This window comes from Lacerta agilis, chromosome 12, assembly GCF_009819535.1.
Source record: "Lacerta agilis isolate rLacAgi1 chromosome 12, rLacAgi1.pri, whole genome shotgun sequence".
Lineage (NCBI taxonomy): Eukaryota > Metazoa > Chordata > Lepidosauria > Squamata > Lacertidae > Lacerta > Lacerta agilis.
Genome location: NC_046323.1, coordinates 36,235,036 through 36,248,466, shown reverse-complemented (window position 1 = coordinate 36,248,466; position 13,431 = coordinate 36,235,036). Strand labels below are relative to the sequence as shown.

At 43.7% G+C, this 13,431-nt stretch overlaps 1 protein-coding gene across 1 annotated transcript in view; it reads right to left on the bottom strand.

Moving 5' to 3' along the window:
• KIAA1217 (KIAA1217 ortholog) overlaps positions 1-13,431 on the bottom strand; it is a 355,180-nt gene that overhangs the window by 78,867 nt on the left and 262,882 nt on the right. Inside the window, 1 exon segment of the mRNA XM_033164922.1 lies at positions 7,849-8,041. Within this exon segment, the coding sequence (XP_033020813.1) occupies positions 7,849-8,041 (193 nt within the window).

The window sequence follows — 13,431 nt, the reverse complement described above, 5'->3', positions numbered from 1 at the left end:
AGCCATGCTAAACAGCATTTTGGCTCTCTCTGTTGCCTTCTTTCAGGTGCATTCTCAAGATATCTGCTTACACACAAAGGAAGAGCAGATTAAAAGAAGGGACAAATGTGATTACACAGCTTTATTTGGGACGGTGTGTGTTTCAGCTTCCCCTGGGTACACATTCCAGAAAAAGACACAAGCATGATCAATGAAGCATAAACCTTAAAAAGAAAAAAAAAGAAAAAACCCCAGCAGGCAGCGACATACTTGCTGATTAAGTTCGACGAGGGAGTATTTTTGTCCTGCTAAATGTTTATGCAAAGATAAGGAATATTCCTTTTAAAATCCTATTCAGCAGTACAAGGAGGAAAACAAGGGAAATGTGGCCACCTTTGGGCTATTTAGTTTCCTGGGAGCCTTTTGTTTCAAATCTGGAACTGAAGTGAGTTATTTGGGGCTGTTTTTCTTTCTTTCTTTCTTGAAGTCTTGCCAGCCAGGTTTTAATGTACAGTATTTAACCAGAACAGCAAATATTTGCACTCATTTTCGACATGCATCAAGAAATCAAGGGACAAAACAGAGGTAAGCTTCATGAAGACTTGTTCAATCTGCAGGAAATTACACCTGACAACGGTCCAAGTGAATGGGAGCTGTGTAAGAGCAAGGATGCTCTCAGGAGGATTCCAAGGTCAAAAGTGACGCAGGCTGGGAAGCGATTGGGAAACCTGTTGATTGGAGTCTACTACAGACCACCAAACCAACAAGAGGATGCACTAAAGTAACTTGCTGATGTACTCTTAAGCAAGAACCTCTGTCTATCTTCTTCGAGGAATCCTGGCAAATGGGAATGGTGCTGGAAAGCCATATTTCAAGAATGTGTGTGCATGGACTGTTCCTCATCAAACTTGAAGGAAGTTTCAAGTCAGGTGCCACAGGGCCCTATCCTGGCCCTGGCACGCTAACATTTTTATCAGTGACTTGGGTCATCAAGTTTGCGTATGATTTCTCAAAGACAGGGGAAAATGGAATGTAAAACTAGGCTGGGAATAATGAAATGAAGCCAGCAGAGACAAATGTTCTTCATTTGGGGAGCGGGATCCCCAACTAACTTACAACCGCCAAAAAGGATTTGGGCGGTATCCAACATGCTTGTTCTGTTAGTGTAAAGATTTATGCTTATGTGATGGAACACCCTCTTCCCCCCCCCCCCCAACTCCCTCCCCAAATCTGCTCTGGAGAATTGGAGGAACCCCTAGAACATATTTTTCAGGGGGGAGTGCAAATCCTTGCACTAACAGAACAAGTTGCTTCGTACAGTCATACCTTGGAAGTTGAATGGAATCTGTTCTGGAAGTCTGTTCGACTTCCAAAACGTTCGGAAACCCAAACGCAGCTTCTGATCAGCTGCAGGAAGCTCCTGCAGCCAATCGAAAGCCATCGGACGTTTGGGTTCCAAAGAATGTCCACAAACCAGAACACTCACTTCTTGGTTTGTGGCATTTGGGAGCCAAAACGTCTGAGTACCAACGTGTTCAGGATCCAAGGTACGACTGTACTACATTGGATGCAAGCCCTTATTACTATTCACCAGCCTCTGAAGAAAGAAGTACCTGAAGGGCATCCAATACAGATTCTATACAGTAAGTAGATTCGTACCTAAGCTGGCAAGCCTTTGGCTATCCAGGATTCCAAGCTATATAGAGTTTTACGGTCAAAAGCAAAGGCCTTATTGTATACAGAAAAACAACAACCAATGGGTGTTTTCCAGACAGGAAGTACCAATCAATCATTAATGGGGCTGCCATATTCTGAACTTTAAAAATTATTTGTTCTAAAGTTGATTTTGACACACAGGATTGCAGCTTGATGAAAAGGTGGAAATGCCGCAGAAAAGCATCACTCAAGAAGCATTAATGTTTAACGAGGCAATTTAAGAGTATGCTGGCATGTTGTTTGTGGCCGTGAAATGGTGTGAAACCTACAGTCTTTGAACCCATATGCAGCTAATAAATCACTGTCTATTATTTAAACACCCCTTAATTACAACTTCTGACTCCGTATCACCTGGAAGAAGTGGGGCCACCGATCAAAGTATACACTATGTAGCTACACTGGTGCTTTATCAAATGCTACATGGACATACTTAGTAGGGAAGGAATTCGTTATCTCCAAATTATCAACTGGTTGTTTACACAATATAGAAAATACCATTCAGAGTGAGGAATCCCTCTCAACAGAATCAAATATAGCTATCTCCCTAAACTTGGCACAAATAATTTTCTTCTAATATGCTAAGAACCACAGAATGGAGATATGAAATTTCAGAAATCTTCCAACAGAAGGCATGTCTCACTAGTCGCTTTTGAGTGCAAACCTGTTTGCATACAATCAATGGGAGTTCATTCATACCCTCCCAAAGAGAAGTGGATGACACCCCTTTGACAGTTATTGGGAGACAGTGATTAGACTGGAACAAGTTGGGGGCCTATGAGGAATGGCAGGGAGGGAGAGGGAAACGCTATGGCTAGATTAGTAGCTTCCTACTTACTTAACCCTGAACTTCAGTTGCCCAACACTACAGTGCAAATGTCCTATAAGCATTGACCTTTGAGGTTTGGTGATTGGGGCATTGGTCATATAACCCTGAACACAAACTGTACATTTATATACTTGGATCTCACTCTCTGGGGGGTATTTGCTTCTCTTTCCTGCAGTATATGGACCCTCCTGCAGTTTGGGAAGGAAATTTGACTGATCCCAACGTGCATTACAAAATAATTATGATGGAATAAAGAAACGATATAGTGGGAAAGTAGGATCAGACCTATCTCAGGGATGGGGAACTTGTGGCCCTCAATATGTTGCTGGGCTCCAGCTCCCAGCAGCCCAGCCACTATAGCCGATGCAAGTGCAGCACAGCAACACCTGGAGGATGGCAGCCTCCCCATAGATTGCCTATCTAGTCCATTATCCTGTTTCTGTTAGTGGCCAATCAGATACCTATGAGAAGCCACAAGCAGGACACGAGCACAATAGCTCTCTTATGCTGTTCCCCAAGGATTGATAGTAAGGGCACATTCATTCTGATCCTGGAGACAGGATACAGCCATCCTTAGTCATTGGCAATATTATCTTCCATGAATTTGTCTAATTCCTTTTTAAAAAAAAAAGAAACAACAACCTTGCACCGGTAGCCACAATCACATTTTGTTTTAGTGAATAGCAGAGTTTAACTATGTGCGAGGTCCTTGATCAGTTGCTCATGAGAAGCCAGCCAAACTCTGACCTTTCTTTTAGTGACTTTATTGTGCATGCTATGTACAGTGCAGAGCTTAAAAGTTCATGTCTGTATCAAACGCCGGCAGAATCCAGGAATGGCCCCTTCCGGTTCTGACCCCAACAAAAGAGTTTCGGTATGTGGAAACCCCGCCTTCCTTCCTCCCTTCCTTTTCATCCCTCTACGTTTTTGGGGCAGCGGAAATTGCGCACCTCCTTCCTCGCCCTCTGGGTGAGGTGAGTGCTGGGTCTCTCCCACATCCTCAGAGCCTCAACACTCCATCCCCTGAGTGCCTTGCCCCTCCCCACTGGAAGCCTCACTGCTTCCTCCACTGGCAGAGGAGGTGCTACTGGTCAAGTGGGCCTGGGGCTCTCTGTAACATCCCAAGAGCCCTTCTACCACCTTGCGCTGTGCCGGGAACAGTTCCCTGACAATGGGCCTGTCCTTCATCTTCTCCTACTCAGCATCATCATTGGATGAGCCAGGTTCTAGAATTACGAGTAAAGCTTGTCTCTTTGCCTTTCATAAGCTGCTGCAAAGGAAATGTGGGCTTCTACATCCTATGTGCTGACAAACATTCCACAAAAGGGAGCACACGTGCATTTACTCCTTCAGAAAAGCACCTCTTCTGCCCCCCAAGAAACCTAAAAAATCAGGTATAAATGATAAAACTTTTCCAATGAACGAATAGAACTTTTGATTTCACTTGGTCATAAATAAGTGCTTTGGTAGAGCCACTGGTGGAGGAAGGGAGCGGCAGGGGGAACGCACCGCCCTCCCAGAATGCGCCGCACACACCCCATGCTGCCAGGTGCCATGCCCCCACGGGTGGTGCCATACCCCCAGGGTGGTGCGCCATGCCCACAGGACGCATGCCACACCCCTGTGGTGGGGCGGCGCGCCACACCCACAGGACACACCTCACGTCTGCAGGGGGCATGCCACGCCCCCAGGACACACGCCAGCCACGCCCCACCTGCTCTCCACCCCCAGTACCGGAGCATGCAGCTTTGCCACTGGGTAGAGCCTACATAATATAGAGTTGCCTGTCAGTTGTGCCCCACCAAAAAGCCACTCCTGGAAATGGGGTGAGTGGGGGAATAAAGAGATAGGGAATAAACACAAAGTAGGTGGATGTTCAGACAACTTCCCTTGCCCCATATTGTTCAGGATGCCTCCCCAACCTTCTGGAGTAGCTTTGGGGGGGGGGGTTGAGGGAGTACAAATGACGGCAGGCAGTACTGGGAGAAATGAAAGAATCAAGACAAGGAAACTTCCCTCACATGAACTTAATCATAACTAACTTATCTTAGGGTCCAAGCCAAAGTAATTGTAACTGCCCCCCCCCCCGCAACTGCACATACCAGGCTTTCCATCCTTGCCTCTGCCCAAGTTCTGCAAGGGCACTGAGGCGTTCTCTTTGAGGTATGAGTCTCCTGCTGTTGTCTTCGGTGGGGGAGAGAGACATGCACATGGCAATTCTCTTCTCCACCAAGATTTATGAGTGAAGTCGGTTATAAACATGCAGAATGGAAAAGGGGGGAAGCAGATGTTGGTGGGATTTGTGAATTCCTTGGGGATCCCACATATCACTTACAATATGACAAACAACAATAACCCCGACAGAATATCATAATATAGGTCTTTACATTATAGCATTTGAGCTCACAGAGTGGTTTGTCTGGGGGGTTTTTCCCCCCCTACTTAGGGAGGAAATATATCCTAAATGAGGATTCAGAAGAGAGGGAATACTGCTACAGGCATCAGAATATAAACAGGAAGTGCCGCCTACAGCAACTTCCACCAATCTGGTACCCTACAGATGATTTGCACTACAATTCCCATCAGCCCTAATCGTCATGGTCATATTGGCATGTTCTACATTTTTCATTGCAAAAATAGCATAAAGTTGGTTCTCTCATTTCAGATTTTTGAGGTACCCTTATATGTGGAGAATATCCAAAAAGTACCTGCTGCATTAACTAAGGCAGGCTACAGTTCCTGCAGATTAACACAATCAGCTCCCACCTCCTATAGTATATATGGCAAGACCACCTTTTAATCATTCTGAGTCTCTGTTGGTGTAGAGAAACCAGTTAAAACCGCCTTTCGTTTATACTTCTTTGTACTTTTTTTTTGCTGATTATGTATCAGATATCAAAGCACTCTTGATAAAAATGGTCTGGGATTGTTAACAGAATAAATAAACCACTAGGTTTAGTTTATGAACAGCCCCCATGATTTATGACCCTGCCGCTGTTCTGCTTTATGCTGCTCTGCAGTCTGGGAGATGGGATCCTGCAGAAGAGAAGCTTCTTTATGGCAATAACCCTTTGCCTTCCTCAACCATCTGCATTCATTGCCTTATATAGCAACAGCTTGCCTGTCCTATGGCAGTATTTCCTGAGAAAGATTGCCTTCCACTTGTGCAGCTAGGGCTGGGGGAGAAATGTTGGTTTGGTTCACATTTAAAGGCAAATCTATCTAATCTACACTTTCCGGGGGGGGGGGGGTGTTACACCAACTGAAACACAGTCATCCTTCCTCTCTGAATTTTGCAATGCAACTTTCCAGCTAAGTAGCATGTGCAAAAATGCATATACAAGGGCAAAGTGTGCCTAAAAGTGCATGTGTTTGTAAAAAATAACATACAATCCGGCATTTGGAAATTGCTTTGCAGAAATGCACATATTAGGCAAAATTGCACACAAAAGTGTGTCGGGATAAATTTGCACTAAAATGCTGACTTTTTTTTTTTTTAAATCATATTTATTGATTTTCCAATATATTTCTCCAATTACCAATCAAATTAAAATCCAAATTAATTATACAATTCCCAATTAAAACAATTCCAATTATGCCAAATTTTTATAATTTGTGGACTCCCCATGTCTCGGACTCCGGAGCGCTTTTCTCATCTCTTTCAGTTGCATTCACAGTCCAATACTTTCACAGCCTCTGATATATGCCAGCAAGCAGACACGATTATAATAAGTAATGTCTCTGTATGGGTAAAGTCGACTTTTTTTTTTAATGACAAGTTGATGCGGAGATGTGGAGATCTGGACTTAAGTTCAGCAAAATGATAAACCAAAATTGAGAGATTTACCTATTCCTATGTGCAGCTAATCAGTAACAGAAATTCACTAATGTGCTCCAAGCCCATTCAACGTGTGGCAAGAACAGCTACTGTGAGAAGCAGTGTGTGTAGAAATATTAGTGGGTAGCAGTCAATTATCCCTCCAAGTGAGATCTGGTTCCCACTGAGGAACTGGGGCTAGGAAGAACTCTACAGTCACATAGACTTGAACAGGTAGAAATACAAATACACTTTTGGTTTATAAGCCAATGGTGAGAATATGCTTTGTATGCAGATGATCCCCAGTTTAATTCCTCAGATCTCAAGTTGCATAGCTGGGTAAGGTTGAGTGTGTTGCCTCAGAACCTGACCAGTCAAAGCAGACAATACTGGGGTAGATGGACCAGTAATGGATTGACTCCAATAAAAAGCAGTGTTGTATCTCGGTATGAAGGAATGCAAGGCATAGACAACAGAGGACTATTAACAATCCCAAAGAGGACACCTGGCATTTTGCCCCCACCTGTGCAGCTCCACACTGCCACCATGTGGCGACTCATCCGCATGTCAGTTCCAGGAGATAAAAGATATGAGTAGCCTTTCTAGGGGAGAAACCTTGATAACAGAATTCTAAGTTGGAAGGGACACAAAGGATCGCCTGGTCCAACCCCTTGCAATGCAGGAATCATGCCCACAGCTCTACCCTGGGTGGGCTTGAACCACTAACCTTCTGGTTAACAGCCACACACACTGACCCATTGTGCCACCTGGGCTGGATACAGACTGGGGGAGTTATTTGGCACCCACAATGGCTTTGCAACTTTTACTCACTCATCTATGAGGCTGACCATAACAATTCCCATCCAAGGTTGAGAAACAAACACTGGATCAAGATCACTGAGTAAAACCAAATTCAGCTAGTCATCTAAATGAGGAGTAGTAGAGGTTATGTCATCCAGATGCTGCTGTACGACAAGTTTCATCGTTCCTGACCATTGACCATGCTGACGGCAGCTGATATGAAGTGGAGCCCAACAACATCTGGAGTGTACTAGATTAAGAAGGCTGTCTTAGATTGTTTTACGGGAGCCTGTACAAATCTTGAGATTGCATACTCTCCCTTTCCTTCATTTGTTCATGAGAAGAAGCTTCCCTTTTCACTTTACAACGCAGCCTGGTTCCCAGTCATTTACAAACTCAAGGAATTGTAGCTTATCCAAATCAGAGTTAGGTAACAAATATATCAAAGTGCAGTTTGATCCAGGTTTGCTATGACTACTTGGAGTTAGAACAAGCCACAGTTCTCTGAGTTCATACACAATGGGGGACCATGGTCTCAGCCCGCTAAGTAAAAGTAAAGTTTTTCCTCTCCTCTCATTTGTGCTTTTCGCCATGTTTTTTTCACTCTGAAAGACATTTGGGAAGTGAAATAAACAGGGAGAACATACAGTATTAGATGCATAACAAAACCTGGCATTAGTTCAGTAGTAGAATGTGGGTAACGCCTTACCAAGTGATCTTTCCTTTGTCTGGTTGGTTGACCTCACCACTGGAAGACTTGCTCGTGTACGGCTTCCTCTTGAGAAAGGAGAAGGAGATTCTCCTTCAGACATGATTTCCAGGGAGTCAGCAGATGCCTCTGATAATTCGGCCTGATCTCCCAAATTGGGCTGTGGGCTTTGAGATAGCTTTGGGCTCCTTGTCTGTGAAATAAAATAAATAAAGAAATCATTAAGAGAAAGCAAACACTTTTTTGGTAACTTCAAGAGCCCTGCCTAAAGGAGAGCAGGGATTTCTCCCCCCCCCTTACAAGAAGATAAAATATCACTTGAGCTGCTGAATGCAGAATGATACAAGGCTTGGTTTGCTCAAGGTGACTTCCATGTATGTTATTTACAAAAGATTGTCCCAGGGTATTCCATTAAGATTTTTATTGCGGTACATCCAACTGCACAAAATTCATATCTAACAAGTACCCGAGGCTAAGACAGTATGGGTTAGATGGATGGCAATTTCATTCCCTGCTGTTCTGACAATTGCTAGCATTGTCTGTAACAGTAACAGCATGTAAGCATGCAGATATGCACACAACATAATGCACAGGCAATGAATGAAAGGCTTTATTCCACCAAGCTTCCTTAAGTCTCTTTCAGTATCGCTGTGCTAGTTGTGTGAAGAGGCATTACTCAGCTAAGAGGACAGGGGACAAATTTATACTCTCTCTACTTTGACCTTTCACTCTTAAGTCTTCTGTATTACTGTGTTTTTTTAAAACCCTGCCCTTCACTCAGAGAGTTCATGCCAATGACAGAAGTCATATTTCTTTCAACCAACAGTGTGCCATTTGGGTTCTGCCGAGGATAGAAAGCAGATGGGCTGTTTATTATATCTCCAATTGGTGGCACCTTCTTCTTCTTCTTCTTCTTCTTCTTCTTCTTCTTCTTCTTCTTCTTCTTCTTCTTCTTCTTCTTCCTCCTCCTCCTCCTCCTCCTCCTCCTCCTCCTCCTCCTCCTCTTCTTCTTTTTTGATGTGTTAAGTGAAAGAAACACCCCTTGCAAAAATATTTGGTCACTTGATATGATAGTGCTGTGCCTCCTACCCACCCACATTCTCCCATGTGAAAGTACACAAAAGTTCCACCACTTCAAACCATGAATACACATACAGAAAGGCTGGCACAGAGAAGCTTTGGTCCAGCACTGATTTATTCCCTCAAAATGAAAAAAAAATATTCAGATTAAAATCTGATCCAGAAAAGAATTCCCAGGTTCTCAACTCACCAGCCACCCACTCTCTAAACCCCCCACATTCTCTTCCTCTCAATGGTTTATCTTAGCAGTCATAAGAGAAAGACAAAGCTCCGTCTTTTATCCCATTTACCCAGCATGCTGTATTATCATTACATCAGGTTGAAGGGAATCAGTGCATGTTGCTGCTACCACCCTTCCACTTGCTTTAAGGCAGGCGTAGGAAACCTGTGGCTCTCCAGATGTTGTTGGACTCTGACTCCAATCATCCCCAACCAATGGCCATGTGGCTGGAGATGATGGAACAACATCTGGATGACCACAGATTAGCCATTCCTGTTTAGGTGTTATAGTCAAACCAGCCCAGAGAGCAGAGGTTGGGAACCAGTGACTACAACTCCCATCATCCCTCACCACTGTCTATTCTGGCTGAGACTGATGGGAGTTGGAGTTAATGTTCCACAGGTTCCACCTGGAGAAGACACTTTAGGAATCAGAGAAGACCAGTCAGGAGAAGGAGTCTGTTTTCCTAGTTCAGATTAGCTGGGGGCGGGGGGCGGGGATGATGATGATTTCCATAAATTACTAAATTAATCCAAAGTTGATTGGGGCAAGTTTACCCATCTCTACTCTCCTATCAGTCTTTAGAAGAATTTTCTTTGTAGATCTGGGGAAAGCGTGTTGTATGCTGGGCCGGGGCATGTTGAAAGCTGGCAGAAGGGGCTTTGGCAATGTGGAGAGCTGTCAGGAACTCCGCAGCCGTGCAAGAATTTTAGGTCTGGGCAAAAGGCTTCAGTGGAGGTTCACAGCAAGATTCAAAGGCCTGTTCTTGGCTATAGTCATAGCTAAATTCCAACCATGCAGCGTTTAAGAGGATTTGTTGCCCTTAATTTTTTCATACCTCAGAATAACTACAGACCTAGGAGTTCCTGAGAAATAACTGCTCGTGAGTTGAAATATAAAAAGGGGGTGGGCTTCCCCATGTGGCACTCTTAGAAATATGTTATGAAAGGAGGAAAGGAGGAGCTGTGGTGTAAGGAGCTTTCAGAGCTGCAAACAACTGCAGAATTATGGGCTGAAAGCCTGAACAACATGCCCAAAGCTGCATCTGCAATGGCTATTTGTACTGAGCCCATCCAGGCTACCCTGCATCACTTCTGAGCCTGTGCCATTCCCCCAACCATTTGTCTTGCAGATGGGCCGGAAACCCCCAAGTTTTGGCAGCCCAGGGAGCAGATTAGGAACTCTAAGGAACTTTTGTGGGCACCGCACAATGGCCAACTCACAGAAGAAACACTGGTGATTCTGAGACATCACCACCACCACCACCACCACCAAACGAGCAAAACACCTACATCTTCCTCTCAAAACAAATACAAATACAGACAAAAAAAGACAGGAGACACCCCCAAACCAGGCAACCCCTTCCCAACCAACTCCCCCAAAACACCTTGCTCAATTTGAAATTAAACCTAGAAATGCAGATCCTGAAGTTGAGGCTCCAGTAGTTTGGCCACCTCATGAGAAGAGAAGACTACCTAGAAAAGACCTTGATGTTGGGAAAGATGGAGGGCACAAGGAGAAGGGGACGACAGAGGATGAGATGGTTGGACAGTGTTCTCGAAGCGACTAGTATGAATTTGGCCAAACTGCAGGAGGCAGTAGAAGATAGGCGTGCCTGGCGTGCTCTGGTCCATGGGGTCATGAAGAGTCGGACACACAACTGAACGACTGAACAACAACAAGTCACTATGGTGCCTACAGCTGTCCCATTAGCAACTCAAGCACTGACAAAACATAAGCGGCACAGTCCAAGCCACTTCAGACACCTAGAACCTTGTGTCTCGTGGTTCTTACTTTTTCTTGGGGGCTTTGCCCCATTTCTGGCTTACTCTTGAGCTGCCCATTGACATTCTTATACTGACATGCCCTTCTTCTCGGTTCCTGATTCCCATATTCTCGTGTACACTGCCCAAAACACTGGATTCAATCCCAGTTCTTATTTTAATTTAAAACCCTGACAATGGCGATGTTCTATATTTAGAAGGTTGGAAAATGCTGTTCAGATCAAGGCTGGATTCAAAAACAAAGAGCCATATTGCTGACATCTGGCCTTTATTTTTTATTTTTTTGGTGGATATTTATTTTTTGAGTAGGGAGAGGTGAGCGTGCTGCAGAAATGACACAGATCATGGTATACTCCCTTGGTGACCTTGGCTGAAGGAGCAACTGTAGCTTTTTTAAAAATCAGGTTTTCATTAGGTTGCTGCGGAACTTCAACCTCTCTCCACTCCCTCCGTTTCCAACTTGTCCAGTCACACACAAAATATAATAACTCTGAAATACCTAACGAGAAATCCAAAGCCTCAGGAGCTATATGCTTACAAAAGGTTTGCATTAATATATTAGGTATTACCCAGCGTCCTGTAGTGACATGATTATGAAGCGGTATTTTCCCACCACCACCACTACCACCCTTCTCTCTCTCTCCAGGAATTACAGCTAACATTTTTCATCTTAAGAGAATGGAGGCATGCTTTGAAGTGCCTCTGTGACGTCGTTCGCATCCAAGCTACAAGGTTGTAAACACCCCATGTGGGCACAGGGACGTTAATACCCAAGAACTGACAAGTGAGTGACCTAAAAAAACACAGAGGGATTTAAGAAGGCAATAATTCTTTCATTCAGTCACCTGAAATGTGGCAAACACACCTGTAAGTATTTGATGTTTTAGAATTATTTATTTGGCAATGTATCTCTCCCCCCCCCCCCCTTCACGGTTTAGCTGTTCTTACAACAAGCTGGGTGTTAGGTAGTATCTGGCCATTTTGCTAGCATCCATTGGGTACAATTAGGTTCTACCTTTTGAGCAAAATTGTATCAGATTCCCTTCTGGATTCCTGTCAGCTTCATAACGGCTAACAAACCACACTGGGCAGCATTGTTCATTCAACTGCTAAGCAGCTTACCATGCATTAATTGAGAAAGACGCCACTCATGAATTTATATCTGCTTTGCAGACATGGAACCTTAGGCCAAATTACATGTTTGGCTTAGAACTGGCTGTATGTTCTTCCTGTGTGCCTCTTGTGTCATCGTTTGCTCGTTTGGTAGCCCAAAGGTAAGTTTCTATACCTTACGGCGAGGATGAGGTGGAGAGGCAGAGAAGGCCGCCAGGAAGTGATGCTTCTTAAGTGCCATCACTTCGAACAGGCTTTCCCAAACTTGGGTCTCTAGCTGTTGTTGGACCACAATTCCCATCATCCATAACTAGCAGGACCAGTGGTCAGGGGAACGCTGACTTAGAATGTGTCTTTACACAAGCAAAATCTCAGTTCTGTAAGGGTGAGCATGAGGGCATTCATGCCTCCTTAATACAAGTGTTGTATAAAATGCTATATCAATCCATACAGACACACCCATTGGGGGGGGACTTGTTTCCTGATACTGAGTAATACATTGATTTCTTTTGCAAATTTTGCAAAAGGGGGTTGGAAAGAGAGGATAAGCAACTCAAGGGTTACTTATAATATACAGTAATATGAGATATTTAAGACGAAGTCTCTAGGACGTTGACTAAATTATAGTATGATTTTTAATAATGTCGGCCATTCATCTTCTTTCATTCCCTTCCTTCTATTTTGTCACTCTCATAACTTTTGTCTGATGTATTGCTCATTTATATTATATTATATATTACGCTATTCCTGGTGGCACAGACTGCATTTTGGAAATGTATATACAGTTTTATGCCAGTGGAAATATCCTTTTTTTATTGCTAATATGTATATCATCCAGATCGCAAGAAGTAATGGAACTGCTCTATTCTACTTCGGCCAGATCTCACTGAGAGTACAATTGTGGGCACCACAATTTCAGAAGGACAGGCAAACTGGGAACATCTGTTGTTGTTCTTCATTGTTGTTAATGTTAGTTGCTTTGGGTTGCTTTGTGAGAAAAGTGACTAACGAATACAACAACAACAACAACAACAACAACAACAACATACGTGCACAAAGCACAGAGGGACACATTGAAACCCACAGGGGTCTTTGCAATGTAGAACTCCTTCCACATCCAGCATCTACCTGTATAATAGTTAAAATGTATAATAGTTAAAATGTTTTCCTTAGTTCTGCTTTCAGAAAGAAAGTCAACACCACATGCATATGAGACTAACTTCTTTCTATGAATTTTTTTATCTCTCTGTACACACACACACACTCACCACTCTCACAACAATCTTGAGCATTTTCACCTGTGAAAACAGAAATGGATTCAAAGGCTGCAGAAATAAAACCCAAACACTCAGCAGCTGGGTGTATTATAACTCATTTTTCTTGTGT